General features: G+C 65.1%; 1 protein-coding gene across 1 annotated transcript in view; it reads left to right on the forward strand.

The window, feature by feature from the left end:
* Positions 1-13,115: 13,115 nt before the first annotated feature.
* The window catches only part of NOTCH1 (notch receptor 1), a 44,082-nt gene continuing 33,666 nt past the window's right edge, over positions 13,116-23,531 (forward strand). The window contains exons 1-2 of the mRNA XM_043565244.1: positions 13,116-13,384; positions 15,085-15,166. Coding sequence (XP_043421179.1) covers positions 13,324-13,384; positions 15,085-15,166 — 143 coding nt within the window. The 5' untranslated portion in view covers positions 13,116-13,323. The remainder of the gene's footprint in view (positions 13,385-15,084; positions 15,167-23,531) is intronic.

Genomic DNA, 23,531 nt, shown 5'->3' on the forward strand with positions numbered 1-23,531 from the left:
GACATTAAGAAGCCATCATTTCCTGCCCGTTTTAAACATTTTGTGAGACCCTTTGACCCAACCCTTTCCTTTCTCCCTGGGCCTCCAGCGCCCCGTGGATTTTCCTGTTTACTGCACCCCAGAGGCTGGCCTTGACCTGGCCGTGCTGGAGCTAGTTCCCGAAAGAATTGTCAGATGCCATTTTCAGCCTCAGGCCCCCAGGTCCCAAGCAGCGGGGCCGGCTGGGGCAGGGCCCACACCCCAGGCCCAGGCCACACCATCCCCTCCTTGGAGGCCCCTGCCGGCTTCTCCAGCCAGCCAACCCCGCTTGGCTGTCCCTCCCGCGGGAAGCCGTCGAAGCACAGCAGAGGAGGGGCCCTACCGGGGGCTCAGAGCCCCCACCTCCGCCTCCTCCTGTGGTCAAGGGCCCCCGGCTGAGCCACAACAGGCTACCTACCTGTGCGGCTGTGGCTCCTGGAGGCCTAAACCCAGCGCCCAGAGCAAGGTGCAAGGCGTGCCCCAGGGCGTGTTCAGTAAACGCCCTCCAGGTCTGAACGTAAACCAAGGGTCTCAGAGTCTGGGATCCAATCCTGATAAACACATTTTCGAGGGTCAGTTTCGTTTGGGAGGAGGGTGATGACCCCCACCTTCCAAACCCCAGGAAGAGCCCTGACTGGGAGACAGTGTGGCTGAGGGGCCACTTGGTGTCTCAGTGATCAGGGTGCTCCAGGGAAGGGCTCCATGCGACAGCGTGAAGAAACTGTAAAGTGTCTTCCTTCCTTTGTGAATTACCGTATGCTCAATGCAGCTTCAGGCTGAAGCTTCCCAAGGTGGCCTGTGGTCCCGGCAGGGCCGACAGTCAGGCTGAAAGAGCCTAAAGTCTTCGTAGCATCCGGTGCTCTCAGCCCAGGCCTCCTTCTTCGATCCCTGGCCAACCCCATGATACGAGTGGAATAGGAGGGAGTATCCCTATTTTCCAGAGGAGAAACGTAAAGGCTCAGAAAGGTGAGGCGACTCATCCATGGTCACAGAGTCGGCGAGAGCCAGAAGGAAGCCTCAAACCCAGGACTTCTCCTGCCGGGGAGGGAGGGGACAGTCCTAGGGGGACATTTCCTGTTCTGGGAGGTCTGGCCTTCCTGGGGGTGGGGCAGGATGCTGGGGACAGGGGCCCGAGGAACCCCCCGTGGAGGGCTGGTGGCTGAAGACCCCAGTGCCAGGCGAGGCTGGGACCTAAGAGTGGGGAACCCCTCCCAGGTGAGGCCCCCAGACGACGTCCCACCCCCTCGGTCCAGCGAGGGCAGGGCTCCTTTTAGGCAGGGGTCCCACCCCCGGGCGGGGTCTGAGCCAGCTTCCACTGTCACCTGCCCCAGCTCTCTGTGGGGGTGTCACTGGCCCACTCTCCAGACCCCTCCGTGGAGGGGCCACGGAGACCCGGCCCGACCGAGGAGCAGCGGGGGTGCGTGGAGTCAGGGGACAGCGCAAGGGCCGGGCTGGTCTGTCCGGCTCCGGGCCAGCTCCCAGGCAGGGCGCGGGGCTGGGCGGCGTCCGGGGGGGCCTCGGACACGCTGCAGCCTGGCTGCAAGGTGGGAACTTTCTTCTGAGAGTAAACAGAATCTGTGGCTTGGCTGGGGGCCTGCGGGGGCCTCCGATTCCTGCCGTGAGGCTCTGAGGTCCCCCAAGCCCCTCGTGCGGAAACACCTGCGCGGCCCTGGGACGGAGGCGGCGGGCACGGTTCAGCGTGTGGGAGAACACCGGGGCCGGGCCGCTTCCCCAGCGGAGCCGACACCCGCCCCTCGACCAGCGGCCTGGCCAAACAGCCCCCGCCGGGCCCGGGTTGAGGAAGTGTGCGCGGGGGCGGGTGGAGCGTCCCTGGCTGGGGAGGGGGCCGGTGGCGCAGCCGCCAGCTGGGCCGAGTGACCCAGCCGGGCCTGGGTGGGGAGGAAGGGGCCGGGTGCGGCGTCTGCCGTGACAGGCTTTGGCCGGGGGTCTGCACCAAGCCTGAGGTTGCTGGCCCCGGGGGCTTTCTCAGGCTCGAGCGGCAGCGGCACAGAATCCGGTGAGGGCAGCGAGCGGGCCACGGCGAGGAGTTGTTGGCCGCTGTCTGACCCGTTCGCGGGCCAGCTCGGGAAGCCCTGAGCGGTCCCTCACACGCCAGCCGGGCGGGCTGGCGGCAGCTTGCCCCGGCCAGTGGGCTTCTGGAGAGGTCTGAGGAGGGAGACGGGCTCCCGGTGCCGTGCTGAATGCTGTCCTCTCCTTCGTGGGCTCCGTTTCCCAGTGGGCTTGCAGGTGGGAGAGCTTGCCGAGCCTCTAGCAGGGTCACCGTGAATAAAGGAAGAAGATGAATGTTTCATTGCTTTGTAAACAGTATATTCCTGCAAAGATAAGTGGGGTTATGAAGAACAGCGTCAGGTGTGGCTGGATCCAGGGGATCCAGTGATGCCATCCGGACTTTGTCTCTGGGCTCCTCAGGCTCCACTCCCCACAGTCTGGCAAAGACACTTGTGTCCCCCCAGCTCAGCCACGCTTGTGGTAATGGACTGTCCTGGCCAGCCTGGGCCACATGCCGACCCTTGGATCCGGAAGTCCAAACACGGGGGCAGGTGACCGGGCCGGCGGCGGTGGGACTGCAAACCACAGCTGTCCACGGAAGGTGCTGACCATGAGCCAGACCCAGACTCACTGGAATCCACTCGGGTCATTCTATCCCCTCCTAGGTCCTGACCCCAAAGCCCGAGAGACAACCCTGAGTTCTCCCTCGGGCTTTAGGGATGATTCTGGAAACTGCCGGCTTGGAAGTCCCCCTCACCCCCGCCCAGGGCTTGCTTGCCTGCTGCCCTCCTGTTTGGGGTCGCCATCTGGGGTGAAGCTTCTCGACCTGGGGCATTCGTGGGGTCCTGGCAAGAGCTCAACTCCGTGGGACAAAATTCTGGCTATTCTGGAGACGGGTCTCACCTGGGGGCAAACGGCATTTGTACTCGGAAACAAATTCTGTGTAAATGTGGAGCACACAGACTCAGTTCCGTGGGAACAACTGACTAGCGGGGTAGTTGGGCACAGCTGCTGCGGGCGTCCCTCGAGGGGCAGCCCAGGGCCCCTGGGACGAGGCTCTCCGGAGGCTTCCCTCTCCGCTCCTGGGTGCCAGGCTGCACAGGAGACGCGGGAACAGAGGGCAGGAGCACGTGAGTGTCAGCATTCCCCCACACTGTCGCCCTGACAGGTAAGCGTCCGACTTTGGCTCGGGTCACGATCTCGCGGTTCGTGGGTTCGAGCCCCGCGTCGGGCCCTGTGCCGACGGCTCGGAGCCTGGAGCCTGCTTCGGGTTCTGCGTCTCCCTCTCTCTCTGCCCCTCCCCTGCTCATGCTCTGTCTCTCTCTGTCTCAAAAATAAATAAACGTTAAAAAAAAAAAAAAAAAGACCACAATTTCTCCCCACAACGGTGGGGCCAGCAGTCGGATGGCGTGTTTAGGGAAGGCTCATGGAGAGGGGCACTGTGGGGGGGAGGGCAGGGCTCCTCAGATGCATCTCTACCCCTAAGGCAGGCCCGGGGGGTCCGAGACTGTCCCCCTGGGGCTCCGACAGCACACAGAAGCGCCTGTTTCATTGAGAACGTGGCCTCCGCTGGGGGTCGTAGGCAACGGAACTTTCTTTACGCTTGTTCGTTTCGTTTGCGTTTTTACAATGGGGGGGAGGGGGATGCCATTTTCTGTTGGGTAAAAACACGTAACGGGGACATACAAATATGTTTATTTTTCCTCAGTTGGTGTGGAGGTGAGAAAAAAGGTAGCTTCCCACAGAAAGACCAAAGAGTGAAAGCCGGGGAGGCCCGGGCCCTCCAACCCGCGGACAGTGTGGCTGTCCCCGTGTCTCTGCCCGCCGGGTCCCTGGCCTCGGGGGTTCGGGGCCCTCCTGCATTTCCTGAGCAGAGGGTCGGTCCCACGGGGAGGGGTTCTGCATGGGAAGCCACCTCCCCGGCTCCGAGCTCCACGGGGCCTCCTTCTAGCGGGGGGGGGCCCCGAGGTGGTGCCGGCTGGGACTGGATGGACCCCCCACATTGCCCGGCCCCTCCCTTCTTCAGGGCCTCGCTCAGGACGGGGCCGCACGGGCCACAGGGGCAAGAGTGTGAGCATCTGTCCAGCAGGAAGCTGGTCTGAGTTTCAGGCCGCCCCTCAGGCTCCCGGGGTCCCCACTGGGTGTCCTTGGGAGCGCCCACAACACAGGAGTCCCGCAGGCCTCGGCCCAGAACCCGCCCCAGATTTGCCCCTCCCCTCCCCTCCCCCACTGTGGCCCTGAGCACAGGCCCGTTTGGACCCCTCGCAGGGACGGGATCTGGGCCACTCCACAGGGACCACCTCCCCCGCCGTCCTCAGTCTCCTTTGTTTTGTTTCGTTTCGTTTTAAATGCTTGTTTCTTTTGAGAGAGAGGGAGAAGGGGAACGTGAGCAGGGGAGGGGCAGAGAGAAAGGGGGACAGAGGATCCAAATCAGGCTCCAGGCTCCGAGCCGTCGGCACAGGGCCCGACGCGGGGCTCGAACCCACAAACCGCGAGATCGTGACCTGAAGTCGGACGCGTGACCGACTGAGCCCCCCCCGCCAGGCGCCCCTCTCCTTTGGAACCCCGATTCCACGCCTTTGCATTAGAAGATGAGCCCACTAAGGAAAGGCCAAGACGAGGGTGTGGGGGCTCTGCATACGGTGATGTCCACGTCGCCGCTTGCTGGGCTGGGAGACCCGGCGGCCACAGAGCTAGCTGAGCCCCCCTCGCCCGGCTCTCCTGTGGCTCCTCAAATCCGAGCGGGGGGCCAGCACGGACACCAACCCTGAGCGGACGGCGGGCACGGCCCAGGCTGGGCTTTCAAGGAGCCGGCTCACCGACATTCCAGAAAACCAACACTTTCCTCCTTCTGCGGAACTGGGAGGCCCGGCTCCTTTGGGGGCCGCTCGGCCGGGCCCCGGACGAGGCACGTCTCCCCGAGGAGAGAGGAACGGTGGGCAGGCCGGGCACCTGTGCCCTCCTGACTTCTACCTGAGTCCCACGGAGCGTGAACCCACCCTCGCCGACCGCCGCTCACCTGTTCCTCCGGGCCGCTCTGTCCCCTCCCGGGGAGGGTTGGCCCCGGGCTTAGGTGGAGAAGACAGGACAGGGGCGCCAGCTCAGAGGCACAGCTGGCCCCCACGGTTCTTCTGGAAAGCCTGGAGCTCCCGCCCCAGGCAGGGGGTCGGCCCAGTCGGGGCCTGAGTTTGGGGACAAAGCCAGTTCGAGTCCAACATCTCTCAGCCCTCCCCGTGGCCCGAAGCGGGGTGATAGGACACCGTGGACCGCGGACACGGAACACAGAGTCCCGCAGCCCCCAGAGAGCCCGGGACCGGAGAGAGGCTCCCCCTGCTCCCCGTGACGACGAGGTGAGTCCCACTTTAAAATGTCCCAGACGTCAGGGATCTGGTTTATGCTGCTTCATCTGAAGAGGGACCGGCTTGTCCACGTGGCCACAGCGGTCTTGTAGGCAGGGGACTGAGAACCTCTGCCCTCCCCACCCTCCCGGGACGCCCCCGTGGCCCTCGCCCCCTTGCGCCCTCGCAGCCTCGGGCCCAGGCCGAGACTCACACACCGTCACCGCTTGTGTTAGTCCTCTGGGGCCACAGTAACAAGTGCCACGAACTTGGAATCTTCAGACATCAGAGCTTTATTCTCTCCATTCTGGGGCCCCAAGTCTGAAATTGAGGGGCTCTCTCCGGAGGCTGTGGGGTCCCTCCCACAACGGGCAGGCCGTCCTCTGTGTTCCTATGCGTTGCCTCCCCGTCGGTGCTCGCGTGGTCTCCCTCGTGTCCCGTGTCCAAATGTCCCTCTTCTCAGGACACAAGTCACTGGACGAGGGCCGGGTCTGCTCCAGTCTGACCTCGTCTTGATTGCGTCTGCAGGGACCCTACTCCCAAGTAAGGGCTCAGTCACCGGTCCCTCGTGGCACCCGCGGTGGGTCCCCCGTAGAAGCGGAGGGGTAGGGCGAGGCCAGTACAGGAGGGAGGGTAGGGGGCTGCTCTGCCAGAACGTTCTTCCCCACTTACCTCCATAGCCGGCCCCTGGCTTCCTTGGGTCTCTGCTCCCGGGTCACCTCAGAGAAGCCTCGTGCACTGACCCCCCCCCCCCGCCAGAACGCCCCCCTCCTGCCCCCCAGCCCCGCACACTCCAGCCTGTCGTCATCCTCTCTTCCTCCCCCTGGAGCATGTGCACCGCCCCCCCCCCCCCCCCCCCCCCCCACCGAGAGCCACCCGGAAGGGATGCTCTGGGTCACGGCCCAGCACAGCGGGAAGGCACCCCACAAATACACTCTGAGGCCATGAAATGCCCTCTCCCCGGCCCAGCCAGGAAACAGCCCGACAGGCTCCCCAACGCCCCTGGCTCAAATTCTTCCGGCAGCTTCCCCGTGGCTGCCCCTCTGCCCGGGCTGCGGTCAGCGGGGTGGGGGCCAGGGGGAGACGCCGGTGCTCAGGGGGCCTCTCAGCGCAGGACCGGGAGTGTGCCCGCTGACCTGCGGGAGGGGCCCAGGTCCATAGACAGACAGATGGACAGATGGACTGTGGGCAGCGCGTCCGTTTCCCCGCGCGGCGGCAGCCTGGGTCAGGGCCGTGGAGGGACACGCGCTCCCAGAGCTCCCGGGCGGCGGGGGCAACTCGGCGTCTCCTTCCCTTGTCCTTCTCCTGAGCCAACTCCAAGGCTTGCCGTGCCAAGTGAGGAGCCGAGGTTAGTACGACCTCACTCGGACCGCCCCCCCCCCCCCCCGACTCTGGGCGAGGAGGCCGGGCAGCCCCCATGCGTGAGGGCCTCCAGGGAGGGAGGGGGCAAGTGAGGGCGCGTCCCTTGCGCGGCAGCGGCCCACCTCCCCTGGTACGGAGGGACTTCCCAGCTTGCCTACAGTTGCCTACAGTTGGCACAAAGGGACCCACCACCGTATTGGCACACCCATCCTGCACCAGCAGGGCCCCGGGCCCCTGTCGCCCCCCACCCGCCTCCAGCCCTGTCCTCCGGGAACCGGCTTTCCCTCCACGCACGGGAACCGATCAGCGACAAAACCACCGAGTCCCTCCCCACCCGGCCTCACGGGGCAGCCGTGGTGCTCAGCCTACACACGGCCCCCACCCCGAGCGGGGCACCGGCCCGAAGGCAAGTTCCCAGTGCCGGGGCTCTGGCCAGGAACCGGCGTCCCAGGCAAGGCAGGGCAGTGGCCCTAGGCTCCCATGTCCGAGTCCTGGCGGCTGTGAGGTCCCCGGGAGCACACAGCCTGGCCCCATCACGCTTTCACACCCCTGCAAGTATTGTCTCGTTCCTGGGCCCCAGCGAGACTCCTGCTGATTTACGTTTGTGCAGAGACCCTCAAGCTGCAGAGGCAGCTTCGGAGACAGGCTCCGGGGGGCGCTGGGGAGCCCTGGCCTCCAGCTGGCCAACGCGCTCTGGGCCACATGAAAGGCTTGACTTTCCCTGCTGATTTTTGAAAATTACTGCACTGAATGTTTACCAGTGAGATGCTGATTGTGATAAGGAGGCTGGAGAAGCCGAGGGAAAGGGGGCGGGGAGGGCGGGGGAGAGGAGAGGGAGGTCACAAAACCCCCTTTCTGGGCACAGAGCTCCAATCCCAGGCACGGCCCGCTGGCATTTGCCACCAAAGTGCCTGTTTTTATTTAAACGGCCCAGAGCAAGTCTCTGACTAAACCAACATTCCCACGCCAACACTCAGCAGCGCCTCTGGTTTGTGGCGATTTTTTTTCCTGAGCTGTCAAGGCAGAAATATAGAAGAATCCTGGCGTTACTCAAGGATGGTTGGGGGTTTTTCCCTTCCCCTTGGAGACGTGGAAATAACTCACAGATGTACTGTACCTGCTGATGTCTGGGCTCCGTGTTACTTCAGGAACACGACTCCCAGGGCCCCCTGTAACCCAAACCCCGATTTCCAGCCCCGTTTTCTTTTTAACAGGGGGCCGTGGGGGAAGTGTGGGGGAGGACGGAAGTTCTAAACATGTTTAAATGTGTCGGGAGCAAATGGGAGGGAGCCCAGCAGCCCTGAGAAACTGGCTGAGGCCCACGGCGGAGCCCCACCTGGGCCGGGCGGGTCTTCGGGGCTCCTCTTGAGGGTTTCCTGCTGGGCCGGGGGGTGGGGGACCCTCTATCTTCCCTGTAAAAATAAAAATGGACTTACTCTGAAAGGGATATTTCCAGCTATTTTTAACCCCAGAAAGGAAGAAAGGGAAGGAGACGGAGGGAGGGAGGGAGGGAGAGGGGGAGGGAGGAAGCGCCCCCCCCCCCCCCACTCTGGAGGCAGGGGAGAGGGAGGAGGGACTCTGCAAGGCCGGCTTTTCCTTGAGTGACTCAGGCCCGTGCAGGCTCCGTTTCTACCAGAGCCTGAGGGGTGGGGCCAAGCAGTTTCGTCTCCCGGGGCCCTTTCTTTTTGGAGAAAGTTCTGGGCTGCAGCCAACAGGGCCAGGCAGGGTGGAAGGTGCCCAGAGCAGATCTTCCTTGCAGCCCCCCTGCCCCACAGGTCCTGCGGCGTCCCGGGACGCATGGGCTGAGGGCTGGTGCGGGCAGACCTGGGTGCCAGGCTGGGAGCCACGACCACCCTCAGAGCATCGGTGCCTGGTCTGTGAGATGGGCGCGGTGACGGCCTCCCCATTGGGACCCAGTCCCCTAGCCAGCCCCTGCCTGGAGGTGTCACCTGTGAGCTCCAAAGCCTTCTCAGAACCCACGTCCACAGTGCCCCTCCTCCACGAAGCTCCCAGATTTTCTCAGCATCTCAACGGGGCCCTAGAGTCCCCACAAGGCCTTTCCTCCTTGAGGCCTCAGCTGCCCTGGGGCACCCAGAGGTGACCCACTGGGTGACCTAACACCAGGCCCGGCTCGGCCCTTTCCAGCTCTGTGGCCAGCTGAGGGAATCGGGGGACCTGGAGAAGTCCGAGTGGGGCTCCTCCTGCGCGGGGCTTGGGACGCCATGCAGTTAGGGCTTATGCCCTGAGCAGTGCAAGGGCTCCCGGAGGGAGGCAGGGTCTCTGTGTGGGTCTGTACTGTTCTGGCCACCCTGAAGCCCACTTCTCACATGACAAGCTCTGTGGCCCTCGGAGGCCACGCCAGTCAGTCTGCACTGGCTCACCTGCTCCGGGAGGCAGGCTACCTGTTGGGGGACTTGCCCGGGCAACACGGGCTCCCCAGGCTCTGGGCCTGCCTCTGGGATGCTGGCCCTCCTTCCCGGGCCTTGTAGGGAGGAGGGAGCTGGCTCTGGCCCTGCACTGACAAGAGGCCTTGGGGTCCCAAGTAGTGACCACTGTGTGTGACAGGCGGACAAGACTGCCGGCAGGGCCCTGCGCAGAGGCCCCCGCAGAATGAGCCCTCTGTTAGTCACAGGTCAGCCCGAGTCTGTGGGGGGCCAGGACCACAGGGCCAGGGCCAGGACCGCAGACCCCCTGGAACAATGGGTGAGCGGTCCGGGGACCATCCTGGGGGCTCTGGGATGGCTTCCTGGAGGAGGCAAAGCTAAGGAGGGAGGAGTCATGCCTGCGGAAGACAAGGCGTGCAGACTGGCCCAGGGCAGATGCCCGGCACCTGCGGGTGGCCCCGGCCAGCCCGCTCCTCGTGCGGACGGCGGGGCGCACACCTGAGCCTGGTGACAGGGGCCCCCTTGTGAGGCGCAAGGGCAGCGAGGGACGCGAACTCAAGGCTCTAGCCTCCGCCCTCCCTCCTCAGAACAAGGGGAGCCCTTGAACGGCTCTGCCTGAACCCGTCCCGGGGCACGGGCAGCAGGAAACGTTGGAGCCCCACACGTGTGCCCCTGCCTGGAGACACGCTGCTCTGGCTGAGCGTCCAGCTCAGGGGACTGGGGACCTAGCCCTGGCCTGTCCACCTGCAGCAACGCCACAAAGCCACCAGATCCACATCCCGGAAAACACTCAGACCTCTGGAAAATGTTCCTGGCTGGTCTCGAGCAGAAAAATGTAGAAAGGACTTGGTAAAGGGGAAACTGAGGCCCAGGAGGCAGTGCTGGTCCCTTGGTGGGCCAGCGGTCAGAGTCCAGCGCTGGGCCTGCGCCTGGCCGTGGCTCTTAATGGGTGGGGTAAGAGTCTGGACACTTCTCAGGCCCCCGGGCTCTCTTTGCAAGCGGGTCAGATATGTTTTACAATCAACTTCAGAAGGTAGTGAGTGAGGCCCTTCCCCTGTGTTCTGGAATCTTCCCACAGTTGCTCTGGAAGATACCCCCCTCCCAGCTCAGGCCAGCGCACTTGTCAAAGGCCACACCCTCAGCCCAACTCCTGAGCCCTTGCTCCCCCCGCCAACACCCTCCGCTCTGCTTTGGGGCCACTGCAATCCACACCGGGCACACCTGGGCCGGCACCCTAAGTCTGACCTGCGGCCCCCGACCTTGGGAACCGCGTATGAGGCCGGGGGGGGGGGGGGAGGGGTGGGCACACGCGGCCCCCGGCAGCCCTCCCCTGTGACCCCCGCAGCCCGTCTGCTGCTGCGGACCGAGGCCCAGACCTGGCCTGCCCGGAGCTGGTCTCGGCCTAGCTCCTCAGAACTGAGGGGCGGACCCTTACCTTCTCCCAACCCCCCGGCCGTCGCCGCACCTCGGAATCCTGGGGAGCTTTCACCACACTGACCACCGCCAAGCAGACCGAGCCGCTGCCGACTCCCCTTCTCCAAGAGGGGGCTGGGACGGGCTTTCCTTTTGGGGACAGGAATGGGCCAAAAGGCGGCTCGGCCTCCGCCGCCCACCCTGACGACGGCACCGCGGTATCTCTGGAGGCAACAGAGAGGGGGAACCGACCTGGGTCAGTCTGCCTAAGGTGCGGAGTGTGACGGCCTTCTTTAGGGAGACCCCGCTGGCCCAGGGGAGATGCCGAGTCCCCGAGGTGGCGGCCAGACGCTTTCAGCAACCGCTCTGGAAGCCGGGCCTGCAGCCCCACCCCTACTGGTTGCCTGCCGCCCAGCCAGCCTGGGGCCTCCTCACCAGCGGCCTCGTCTCAGCCCCCACCTTGAGCCAGGCGCCCCCCCTCCCCCCCATCCAGCTCCGCGCCACCCCAGCCCCCGCCCTCCGGCCAGGTCCCTGCCGTGGCCATTCACATGCCCTTCCCGGCCACTCTGGCTTTCCTGGGGTCTCCTTGGCCCCTGTCGCCCATGGGGTACCCAAGGTGGCAGGTGGCACAGGGGCTGGAAGCCTGGGAAACCCATCTGCCCTGTCTACCACGGGCTAACGAGAGCACCCGGCTCCTGCGTGAGGCCCAGAGTAGAGCTGGCACAGCTGGGCAGACCCAGGTGAGACTCCCCTCCTCCCGTGCTCCCTCCTCTCCTCCTGCAGTGCTCCCTCCTTCTTCCTCCCCTTCCTCTAGAGCTGCTCCCGAGCCAGGGCTGAACTTGCAGCCTGCAGCCACAGGCAGAAAGCAGGCCCCGGCGCGGGGCATACAGGCGATGGCTCCCAGAGGAGCACCCACTGGCCTGAGGCCTCCAGTCCTCCCCCAAGAGTAGAAGGGGATATGGGGGGCAGAGCCCTGAGTCTGTGAGCTGAGGAGGGGGGGACAGGGAGGGACTCTGTGGCCACCCTCTTCCTTGTACGGACAATCTGCTTCTCCAAGCTGCTGGGCAGCTGTTATATAAACATCTCTGCTGCCTCAGGCGCCTCAGCTCCCGGGCGCTGGCCCCGGGAGAAGTTACCCCTACCCCAGGTTCCGGGAAGCAGGAAGCGAAGCACAGCCGGCTTCTGGAAGGAGGCAGGCGAGGGAGGCCCCCCCGGCAGCTGCCTCGGCCCGGACTGGCCGTCCGTCCAGCGCTCACAGCATCCCAGCTGCCCCGCAGTGCCCGACAACAGGTGCGCCAAGAAGAGTGGGCAGGAGTCAGGAATGCACTCTGCCCACCCCGTAGGCCCTCCCTGCACCGGTGGCTGCCAGCCTCCAGGGTTTCTGCCGCCTTGCTGGATCTCCTCGCCCACTGTCCTTCACTCAGTGGGGTCTTTCTCAGCCTTTACAGCTCCCCTCTGGCATCACCTACTCCAGAGGGCTGCCAGGATGCCCGGCTCACCATCCTGGGTGGGGATGGGGGGAGGGCAGTCTGTCCCCAGCGCCGAGCCACGAACTTTGGTTTCAGAAGGGACTATGGCAGGCATTCTGAACGCCCAGCGCTTACCCGGGCTTGGCACAGGATGCCCAAATCTGGCACTGCGGCGGAGAAATAAATCATGCGGAAGGACCACGTGGGAGGCGCCCGGGACGCTTGCAGTGGGTCTGCTGGACTCCCGTGCGCTTTTGCGGGCCGTCTTAGGCGGGAGGCGACAGGAGAAGGGGCTGGACAGTGATCAAGGAGCGTCTAGAGGCGGCTCCCTCCTGGGGGAGCGGGTGCGCAACCCGTCTGGCCAGGCATTAGCCCCGGGTTGGTCCGTTGGGGCACCCGGAGCCCCCCCCCCCCCCCCCCCCCCCGCCTTTCCGAAAAGCAGCAGCAGCCGCGGCGCCACCATCCCTCGAGGTCAAGTGCCCCGACCGGCCGAGCCAGGGTGTCCGGCCTGTCTCCTGGAGGCTTACAACTGCGACCTCAGGGCTCCTGGGACGGGAGCCCCTGGGTCAGGGGCTTCCCTACGGCCGCCAAGGGCACGACTTCTTCGTCCCGCGCTCGGGGTCCCCCAAACTGCCTCGGGCGCTCCTCCCCACCTCCCCGAGCCCAGCTCCCCACGGCGCAAGGTCCCCCTAAGGCTCCTCTCCCCCAACTCCGCCCGCGCCTCCGCCGCTATTGAGATGCAAATCTTTGCCAATTGTCGCCCGGCTAAGCGACTGTCAGAGCCGGATCCTTCCGCGGCCCTGACCCAAACTTTTTGCCGCTGAAAACTTTCGAACAAGAAGTAGTCCCTAGGGCCGGCCCCCGACGCCTCTTCTCCCCGCCGGGGCCCCGAACCCCGGAGGACCCAGGCTCCGGATGCGCGCCCCGCCGGAGGAGACGCAGGGCAGGCGCGGTGCGCGCAGGGGCGCGGCCAGCGAGGGCGAGGGGTGCGGAGGGATCGGCGGGGCGGGCCCGAGGGGCGGGGCCGGCGGGCGGGGGCGGAGCGCGCGGCCGCCTGCGCCTCACTAGTGCCTCGGCCGCGGGAGGGAGCGCAGGGGCGCGGGGCGCGGGCGCGGGCGCGAGCGCAGCGGAGGAACGAGCCGGGGCGCCGAGCCGGGCCCGGAGGCCGTGGGGGCCCAGCGCCGCCCGCCCACCCGCCACGAAGCGGAGAGCCGCCGCGGGCCGCCGCCGCCGCCCGTGGGACCGTCCGGCGCGCGCGTGTGCGCCAGATCCCCGCCGTCCCGGCGCAGGAGGCCGCCACCGGGCGCAGCGGGCAGCCGGCGGGCAGGCATGCCGCCGCTCCTGGCGCCCCTGCTCTGCCTGGCGCTGCTGCCCGCGCTCGCCGCACGAGGTAGGCGCCCGTCCGCGAGCCCGAAACTTTCCGCGCCCTTCGGAAACTTTGGCGGCGCCCTGCGCGCGCGCCCCGGGCGGCTGGGAACGGGCGGCCGGGGCGGTGGGGGGCGGGGGGGGGGGTGGAGAGAACCGGGCGATCCGGGGCGCGGGGAGGACAGACCCTCCCCCGCGCCGCCTGCCCAGTCGGGCTGGACTCGCGCCGCCCGCGCCTGGACCCGGGTTTGAAGCCGGGCGTGGGGGCGCTAGGGGCCCCCGGAGGCCCAGCCCCGGGCTCGTCCTTCATCAGCCACGCGTGGGGCTTGCCGCCGGGGCAGGCGGGCGAGCTGCCTACTACTTTTCGATTTGAATCGAGTCGGTTTTGGTTTCCTGTTGCTTTGGGGGCCATTTCTCTCTCTCCTCGCCTCTGGCCCGCGCCGGGGGCGGATGTTGGGGCGCGGAGTGTGGGGTCCCGGACGTCGCGTTGCCTTTACGGAGCTCTGCGGGGCGCGGTGGGCAGTGGGGCGCCGGGCGGACCGGCCTTCTCCCCATTTAGGAGAGTTCGCGAAGGGCCAGGCGGGAGGCGCGGACCCAGGGGTCTCCTTCCCACGCCTGATCGCTGCCCCCATGCCGGCTCATAGACAGTTTGGCGTGGGCGGGGGTGGGGGGGGGGTGTGCGGAACACCGCCGCGACTGACTGGTGGGACTTTGACTTTTCGGAGTTCAAGTTTGGAAATCTTGCGAGGGTGGAGAGGGACCCGGAGAAGGAGCGCTTACCCCTCTCTCCACTTCGCGTGGAGGAATCTAGTGGTGATTCCTTTCTATCTTCTCCTAAAAGTCGGAGGGGAGAATTAGATCCCCACTTCCAGAAGGTGGGGTTCCAAGTCACACCCCCTCCGCGCCCCCGGGAGGGGCTTCCTTTACACAGCGCTGATAAAATGGGGAGGGGGCCACCTTATTAGTGCCTTCTTGGGAATGGGGCCGAATTCCTTCCAAATGGGGCTCCTTCACCCCCCCTCCCCTGGATGTTGCTGAGGATGCCTGCCCGAGGGAGCAGGTATTGGGTGTCCTGGAGGCGGGGCCGGGTCCCTGAGGTGCAGCCCCGGTGCCCCAGGAGGCGGCCCTGGTGACAATGGGCTGCTCTGATTCCGTAGCTGGCGCTTTGTTGGCGGGCGGGGCGTTGGGCTTTGCAGCTGTCGCTTTTTCCCACGAGCTGGGGGGTGGGGTGGGGGGTGGGGAGTGTGCCCCCCCAGCACCGCCCCCCCACAGAACATGTTTGAACAGCCAGACAATCTTGGTGGCTGGATAGGGGCCGTGGCCCCGTTGGGCTCCCCATTGAAGATAGGTGGCGGGGCGGGGGGGGGGGGGTGCAGAGTTTGGGAGAGCCGCCCAGGGTCACCTCAGCTTTCCTCTACTGTTGTCCAGATGACATTTCAGGCCACCCTTACCCACTTCGAGCGTGACCTGTCCACCTGCCGGCCAGCCAACCTGTTGTCCCTCCCCCCATTTCTGACTGCCAGAACTCTGGGCAGAACGTTGAAGCCCCTTGGGGTTCACATTTGGGAGGGTTTGCGAGGTCTCCTGTCCCCAGCAACCCCATGACAAGGCAGAGCCTTCTGGGTGAGGGGTGGCTGTGTCCCTTGGGGTGGGTCCTTCCCTGGGCTCAGGGCCCCAGTGCCACCCGGGCTGACCTCTTGTCTTACTCCCCCCCCCCCCACCAAGGACTGCGATGTTCCCAGCCCAGCGACAGCTGCATGAATGGCGGCAAGTGTGAAGTGTCCCCCAACGGCACGGAAGCCTGTGTGTGAGTACGCGCCCCTGCGCCCCTGTGGGGACCTGGTGCTTTTGTCGGGAGCAGAGCCCCTGCCTTCTGCAGCGGGGGCCCGCGGGGACAGAACACTGGGCCATTGTCTTCTGGAGATGGCCCAGAAGGCTGGGCGCGGTCACGTGTTACTTTTATTGGACAAAGTCTGGCAATTACTTAATCACCAGCAATTATGCTGCGTGTGGAGCTGGTCTGGCCGCTGGAGGTTCGAGCACGCCTTTGTGGGCCACCTTGGGCTCCTGGGGTGCTAGTCGGGAATTCCTGGTACCCTGCTTCTTGCTAAAATCCCTAAGAAACAATGACCCGCCAGGGAGGCTGTGGACCTTCTGGAGCGGCCCAGCCCCCGCGCCACCCTGCCCACGGGGAGTGCCTCCTCCAGGCAGGTGAGTGCAGTGCCTCAGGCAGAAGTGGCTATTTTAATGCCAAACCCACCCCCCTGGGCCTTCGGTCTCCCCCAGCTCACCTTCTCTGACCTCAGGTGAGGTTGGGGGACCCATCTCCCAGGTTGGGGGGTGGCTTGGCTTCTGTCACGGCATCTACAGCCCCGACTCCCGAACCCTCCATCCAGTCCATCGCCCACCCAGCGTTGGGTCCTTGGCTGGGAAACCAGCATGTCGTGTGTGTGTGTGTGTGTGTGTGTGTGTGTGTGTGTGTGTGTGGTACAGCCCGCAACCCACCCTGATGGGGCAGGGGGCGTGTTAGAGTCCGCGCCCTCCCTGTGCGCTCTGGCCCCGGGAAGTTTTTCTCTCGTGGTTGATGCCCTTCAGCTTGACTTTGTCCCTGGTGGGAAATATGAGGAGGTGCTTGGTGGCTGGAGAAAGGGCCCCCCCCGCCCCATGGAGGGGGGCTAGAGGGAGAAGTGGTTCCCCAGCCGTCCTCCGTCCCGGTCCTCGGCGTGCCGCATTCCCACTGCTCGGGGCCCCTTCCCTTGACAACCCTTGGCCCGTGGGCTAGCAGCCCCCCCTTCACTGCCCCCACCCTCCCCGAACTGAAACCAATTAAGCAGGTCTGTGAGCAGTTTCATAGACAAAGAGGATTGTGTCTTTGTCAGATGCTAATGAATGCACACTACTTTTTTTTTTTTTTTTTTGCTTTTTTGGGGCCTTTTTCTTCTCCTGCAGAAGCCTCACCGACGCCTGATGCCCTAAATCTTGCTTCCTTCCATTCAGAGACCGACAGCTGGGATTCAGGGGAAGCGCAGCGGCTATTGTCGGGAGGAGGATTAATGCTGTGTGATTAATTATGCGTGGCTTCCCAGAATGCACGACTCCCTTCCCGCCTGCCCCACGCCCGCTCTGGCCCTGTGCTCACCCATGGGGCCTGGGGGGTCTCCGGACCTGTGCGGAGGGCTTTGGGAAGGCAGGAGGGGTCTCTTTGTGCCACCGGGGAACAGGGACAGACTGGCCCAGGGGACCCTGGAGTCTCTCTGGGCTGGAGCCTGGGCCACAAGGGGGCTACTGCAGCCCCCTGCTTGCGTTGGGGTGAGACGCTTCTAGGGGACAGGGCGACAGTGTGCGTGCTCCCCACCCCTCCGACCGAGCCAGGCCACTGATCAGGGCTTGGGCGCCGGCCTTGTCTCCTCCCTGGGGCCTGGGGCCCCCTCCTCCTTGGCGGGAAGCCTGCCTCAGTCTGGCCTGGCACTCGGCCGAGCTTGGCCCACAGAGACCCCATTGTGCACACCCCACAGATCCACTTGGAAGACGGAACGGAAGTGCCATTCTCAGAGGCCCCACCTCTGGGTGGCACTGTGCTGGAGCCTGGGGACCAGAGCGGGGACAGGGCGACAGCCGGGTCCAGCTGCGGAGGGGCACAGGTCTGGACCCATGGTGCGGTTTGGGGACGTTGTGGCCACTCCCGTGAGGGGCCCTGGCTCCCTCTGCCCCTGGGGCCTGTGCCTCTGGCTGGGCTCTTCTGTTCCCGTGAAGCCCCAGAGGGTCTGCTATATGGGTGGCCTGGCCCTTGCGGCTGAGCGGGGAAGACACCTTCCTTCCTCAAAGGTGTTGGGGTACGGGCTTCTGGTGCCAACCCGGGTGGAAACTCCGACTCTATAGCATTCACCCCGGCCTCTCGGAAGGTTCTTTGACTTTCCGAGCTGGTCTGCTGGCTCCCCTAGGGATAGGGTGTGGGAAACGGTCGTGTCACAGTGCCCGGCACATTAGTACCTGGTGAATCATCTGTTTCCACCCCAAACGAGAAGGAACCTTCCCCAGAAGCCGCTAGTCAGGTGGCTGCAGGGCTCAGCATCGGAAAAAGAGGTTTCTGTCGGCGTGAAAGCCCTCCCGGGGCGTCACCAAGTAGCAGAGGTGTAGCGGGCCCGTGGCTGCGGAGGAAAGACCCGCCGCCTGTCCCTGTGGGCAGAGCGCCATCCCTGCAGGGCTGCTGTGCGGGGTGGCCCTGCAGGCAGGCCCGGGGGGGGGGGGGGGTCATCGAAAGGCTTCTGGGGCCTGCCTGGTCCTGGACTGGGAGCGGAGGCCCCAGGGTTGCTGGGACAGCCTCCCTGCCCGCGGGAAAGTCTGTTCCACTGGGCGCCTTCCAGGTGATCGCAGAAGCGGAGTGAGCCATCGCGCTCAGAGGGCAAGTCCAGCTGGCTGGCCGGTGGCGGGCTTTAGCTTTGGACCATCCGGTATTTGAGGCCTGGCTGCGCCACCTGCTAGCTCTGTGACCCCAGGTCGTCGGGTCACCGGAACTCAGGTTCCCCGTCGGTAGTGTGGGGCTGACACGATCGATCTCTCCGCGGCCCGAGGATTGCGTCAGAGCGGCAGGCTTTAGACACCGGCTGAGCGTCCGTTTCTTCCCTGCCTTCTCCTTTTGAGCTGACAGGGCTGGTTTCGGGATCCTCCTTCTCGAATGTTTAGTTGGCTAATGAGCGAATTCGGAGAAGCCAAAAGGTGCTGCCTGGTGGGCCCAGGCCGGGTGCTGCGTGGGGAGGGGCTCCTGAGGATTTTATCACCTGCGGGGACTCTGATCAGCAGTCCTGTCTGCTTTTTCCCCAAAGGCACCTTTGAGCACCTGCCGTGTGCTGGGTTTTCTGCTCCAGGGCCTCGGCATGGCAGGCTCAGGTCAGACACAGCCCCTGCCCCCACGGAGGTGACTTTCTAGTGTGGGGACAGGAGAGGCGACAACAGTGCATGTGACCTGTCAGGCGGAGGGGAGCTCAGCGTGGCTCCCAGCAAGCCCGCGGCACCATGTGGGGTCAGGCCTGGGGTGGGGGTGGGGGTGGGGGGTAAGCGAGCGCAAAGACCTCGGCGGCTGCCCGGATCGAAGAGTGCAGAGTGGCGCCTGGCCCGGCCTCTCTTCTTTCGCTCCGAAGCGGGTGTTCTAACCACTGCCCTGTCTTGCCTGCACTGCCCGAGGCCTCCGTGGCCAGTCTCCGAGGAAGCGGGGCCGGACGACAACTTCCCTTTAGAAGAGGAGGTTCAGAGGCTCCGGCGGGAAGTGCCTTGGCCCTCCGCTTCCGGGGGACCTAACGTTTCGCGTCTCCTGCCACCCAGTTTGGATGTTTCCATTGAGTCACCTGGGAGTCTTGGGCGAGGCTGGGGGAGGAACAGGTGAATTCTCAGGTCTGCTCCAGGGCTTCCTCTGTTTATGCGGCTTCAGCTTTGGGGCCAGGTACCAAAACACACGTCAGACACCCACTGTGAACCAGAACGTTCTCCCCTGCTGGGAGACGCGGCAGGGAACGTGCCTTCTTTACAGGAAGGTGCCTCTTTGGACGGGGCCCTGCCTCTGAACGGCAGCTAACGTTTTTTCCACTGAAAAGAAATACGTATTTTTTTTTAAAGAGAAAGGAAACTATGCCCTTAGCAGGAAGAGGGTGGGGCGGGCCGAACCCTTGGCTGGCAGAGGAGAAGCCCTTCATCAGGACGTCGGGGGGCACAGTCCGGGTGCTGGGACTCCCCAGACGATGGCAGCGGGAGAGGGCCCGTGGGACACCTCTGCTCCACCCCGCTAAGTGCCAGAGTGCAGCGTGAGGCCCCCGCAGGCCGGACCCCAACCGACTCTGTGCCTTCGATGGGGATGGGCAGCGGGGGCCCCCTGGGCAGTGCCTGGCTGAGGGGTTGCACCCTCCTGGGGTGGGGAGGGCACCTTTCCTGTTTCGTGTCTTGTCTATAAATAGTGAAAGGATGTGGCTTTGTCGAGTTGATTGAGCAGCTAGATTGCTTTCCTCAATAACGTAACACTAACAACTCCGCGCACAGACAGCTGCTTTTATCCGGCCTCATAAAACCCCTGGCAGACGGTTTACTCCACTGGCTCACACCCCCTCCAGGTGGTGGCCAGCTCTGCTCTGCTCGGCCTGCTTTTTCTTTTCATCGCCAGTTTACAGGTGGGAAAAACTGAGGCTGAGGGGAAGAGGCGGGGCAGTAGGGGGGGCGGATCTGAAGCCGGCTTACGTCAGCTCTCACCTTCGTGTGCAGGCTCGTCCAGAGTCCCAGAGGCTTTTACGAGCAGCTGACTTCGGGGCATCGTGACCGTGGGTCAGGATGTGTTTGATGATCCTGAAGTTTCCCAGTTCCGCCGGGGCCTGACCGTCTCTGGTTGGGTATGCGGACCCGGGCCTCGGTTTCCCCCTCTGTACGTGAGGGAGCTGGGTTTGGGGGCTCCTGGAGTCCTCCTGCAGGTGCGGCCCAGCAGGACCCCGGCACAGGCCTGTAAACGCCTGGGTGGTGGCCACAGGGGGTGGGGGTGGGGGTGCCCGGGAGTCAGGCCTCCTGCCTGGCAGGTTCCGCAGGTCTGGGGCCAGGGCCAGGGCCAGGCTCCCGTGTTCTCACCACCTGGCCCACCCGCCAGGAGGGGGCGGGTCCCTGCAGAGGGGGCCGCGGTTGACAGGTGCTCTGGAGGAAGGCCCTTCTCTGAAGCAGCCTGGGCGGGCTTCTCCTGGAGACCTCGCCCCGCCCCACCCTGCTCCTGGGACGCGGGTTGACAAATAGATTTGGGGGGCAGTGGATACCCGTATGGGGGTTTCGCTGGTCGATCACATGCACCATAAATTCTGTTATTTTAGCCACTTGAAGTGTACGATTTGGGAGCATTTGATACGTTCACGAGGTTCAACTACCACTGTTATCTGCTTCCAAAGCTTTGCCGCCCCCCCCCCCCACCCCGCCCCGGTCCTGCTCTCATGGCCTGTCTGGGGCCTGCACCTGTCCTCTCCTGCACTTGGGGCCTGCGTCCACCTTGCTGCCCCTGGCGCGAGTAAAAACGCTCCTCCCGCCGCATCCCTACAGCGCCTGCGTGCTCCCCCTCCGGGCCCGGCCCACGAAGTAGTCATCCCGTTTTCCCAGCTCCCCCCCCCCCCCACCGGCCCTGGCAAGCCCCGGTCTGCTCTCCGTTTCTGGATTGGCCTGTCCTGGACGTTTCACACGAGTAGAGCTCCCCCGCGCCAAGCAGGGCTTGGCATGTGCCCGGGGGAGTCGCCCGGGAAAGCCTGGCACGCCTGCGGCCCCGGCCTGCTCAGGCTCCAGGTTCCCTCGCAGCCTGTGCTCTTGCCAGCCCCCACACGGTGGCGGCCTGAGGAGCCCGCGGGGGCCGCAGAGCTGAAGCCCTGCAGGGGTGCGGTGGGAGGAGGGTTTTGACTGAGCACTTACTGCGTGCCAGGGGCAGGCAAGGTAGACGCAGGCCCTAAGTGCAGGAGAGGAGAAGGGACGTTTGAGAACCAGACTGTGGGACAGACAGCAGCCAGCGAGAGAAGAGTAGCTGTGCCATCGTCACCTACCGTGTGCGGGGCCGGGTGCTGTGGGGACAGCCCAGCTGGGTGCACCAGGCCTGCTGCAGCCTCGGGGTGAGTCCTCTGGGGGGGGGGGCGGCAGGCACAGGGGCCGGGCCAGGTCCCAGGCGGCACAGCCCCAGCAGAGGATGTATGGTGGGAGCGGGCGGGCCCCCGGCCCCACCATCTGCCTGCTTGGGGGTCTTCCCGTGGGGTGAGAGCGCGTCTTTCCCTGGATTCTCAGTGTCAGCCCAGACTTCTGTCCCTTGGTGTGTGTGTGGGGGGGGGGGCACTGTGCATCTCCGAGACCCCGGGGAACTCTCGGACAGAAACACCCCATATTTCACCATCAGGCGGTCCCTTCTGACCCCGCACCCACCTTAGGTGGCCCCCAAACAACTTTCCCCACTTTCCCCTAAGCTCAGGGGCAGGGATCAGCAGGGATCAGGATGTCTGTCATTAACACCTTAGAGTGAATTAGGTTAAGCATTGTCCTCTCCCTGATGCAAAGCTGCTGCTTGGAGCGGGTTATGGACACCTCTGAGAGGCCCGGCCTCTCCCACCAGGCGGCCTGCCCCTTCTGCTGTCCTTTGTTGGGCTGGGGGCTTTCTCTGGAGGTCAGCCCTGGGGCTTCCCTCGCCCCAGCAAGAGGGCTGTCTGGGGCTCCCAGCTTCCCGGAAGGAGTCCTGCTTTCCAGTAGGCCTTGGTCAGGGGGGAGGCGTGCACTGGGGAGCCTGGCCTCCGACGGCCACCCTGCGGTTCCCAAACCCGAGCGTCCCTCAGGTACAGCTGCCAGCCCCAGCCGGGTCTCGGTCTGGCCGCCCAGTGCAGCGCCGGGGTGTCTCGGGATCAGGCCAGGCCCAGATGCTGCTTTTGTGGTCGCTTGACCCAGACGGCTCACCCCGCCAAGGAGGGGTCCCTCAGCCACAGGACACTTGCAGCTCATCTGGTCCCACTCCACAGGCTGCTCAGAGATGGGTGGGTGGCGGGCGGGAGCCGGTCTGATCAGCGGGAAGTCAGGCCGAATGCTAGGCGGTGGTCTCTGAGATTTTCACCAGAGACGTGGCCCCGTTACCACCTGTGCTGTGCGGTCTGGGGCTGGGACTCATCCTGGCCATGCTCTGAGCGGGTGAGAGGATTTGTCCCCAGCTGTCCCAGCTGACCCCTCAGTGGGCTGGCTGGCAGTCGCGTGCTCTCAGCGTTCCAGTTGGTTCGGTTGAGCTGGGAAAGCGGTCCCCTAGGCACTGTCCCTTCGTCACTGTCCCCTCATCGCTCTGTCCCCTCGTCACTCTGTTGACGCTGGTGATTTGCTGAGCAAACCGCTCCCCCCACGGGGGAGCCGAGGCCGGATGGTGATGTCCATCCCACTGTGAGGGGTGGGGTCTGAGAGGTGGCCACAGGACATCCGAGACGCCTGCCCACCCACCCTGAGAGTTCTGGGACCCACACGGGTCACTGGGTTGGGCTGGGAAGAAGCTGTTGCTGTCCCTGGGGACCCTTCCGGGCCAGCCTCCTGCCGTCTTCACCCCACGGTGGCGGCCCGGCCTGGGTCACAGTTTGAGCCACAGGCATCTGCCCAGGGGGCCACCACTGTTGACCCTGTGCTGATGGGCCTGGGTTACGAGCCTCCTCCAGGCCCCTGGGGAGGAGTTTGCCCCCACTTACGCCTAGCTGGGCAGGCAGACCCAGGCCACAGCAGGCCTCCCACCAGCCCGGCCAGGCCGGGGGTCACCAGAGGATAGGGTGGGCGGGGAGAGCGGTAGCTGGAGGCCTCTGGAAGGGTCAGCCATGCCTTCACAGCAGGGCCTTGTCGCCGGGCTGGGGACCTGCCTCCCACCATTTCCTCCGCGTTGGTTTGTTGATGAGCGGAAACTATACAGTTACTGGAAATGAGACGTTTGGGGAAGAAGCCAGAGTTTTGAGTGTGTGTGTTTTTCCCAGCAGCTTTTTAGTAAGAGAGATGCTGAGTTCAGGCTGGGGGGTGGGGAGGTTCCTGCCCCTCGGGGCCCCGGTCTCCCCTCCCTCCCGAGAGGGCCTGGGTGAGGTCACTGCAGCGTGGGCCTTCCGGGTCAACCTGAGGACTCCTCCACCTGTCCGCCTGGCTGGTCCTGGCTCCCCCGGGGCAGCCCACGGGGCGGGGCTTCCCCCCTCTCTCCTCCCTCCAGCGGTCAGAATGAGGGCGGCCTCGGCCCTGGCTGCTCGAGCGCCAGATCGGGGAGCCAGGCGTGGCCGTGAGCCCCAGCATCCGTGTGTGGCTGGGGCTCAGAGTGTGGCGGCGCCCTGCCCGGTGGTCCGGGGCCCCGGGTCCGGGCTCGGCTGGCCCCTGCGCCGTGCTCACTCGATGGGGGTGGGCGCAGAGCCGGAAGTGGAGGCCCGAGCAGGTGGGCGGCTCCAGGTTCTGGAAGACCTGGCTTCCAGCCTGCAGGGAGATGCCGTCTACACTGGTAGCCGTGTACTGGGCTTTCCCCCATCGTAGTGCAGGGCTCCCACAGGGCTGGGGTAGTGGCCCCCCCACCAGCACCTTCTACCTACCGTGTGGGCTCCGTGACCTTGGGCTGCCCACCCCCCTCTCTGAGGTCCTTTCCTTCAGGAGCTTGAGCCGGGCGGAGCATCCCACAGAGTTGCTGGCCGGTGAAG

This window comes from Prionailurus bengalensis, chromosome D4 (genome assembly GCF_016509475.1).
Source record: "Prionailurus bengalensis isolate Pbe53 chromosome D4, Fcat_Pben_1.1_paternal_pri, whole genome shotgun sequence".
NCBI lineage: Eukaryota > Metazoa > Chordata > Mammalia > Carnivora > Felidae > Prionailurus > Prionailurus bengalensis.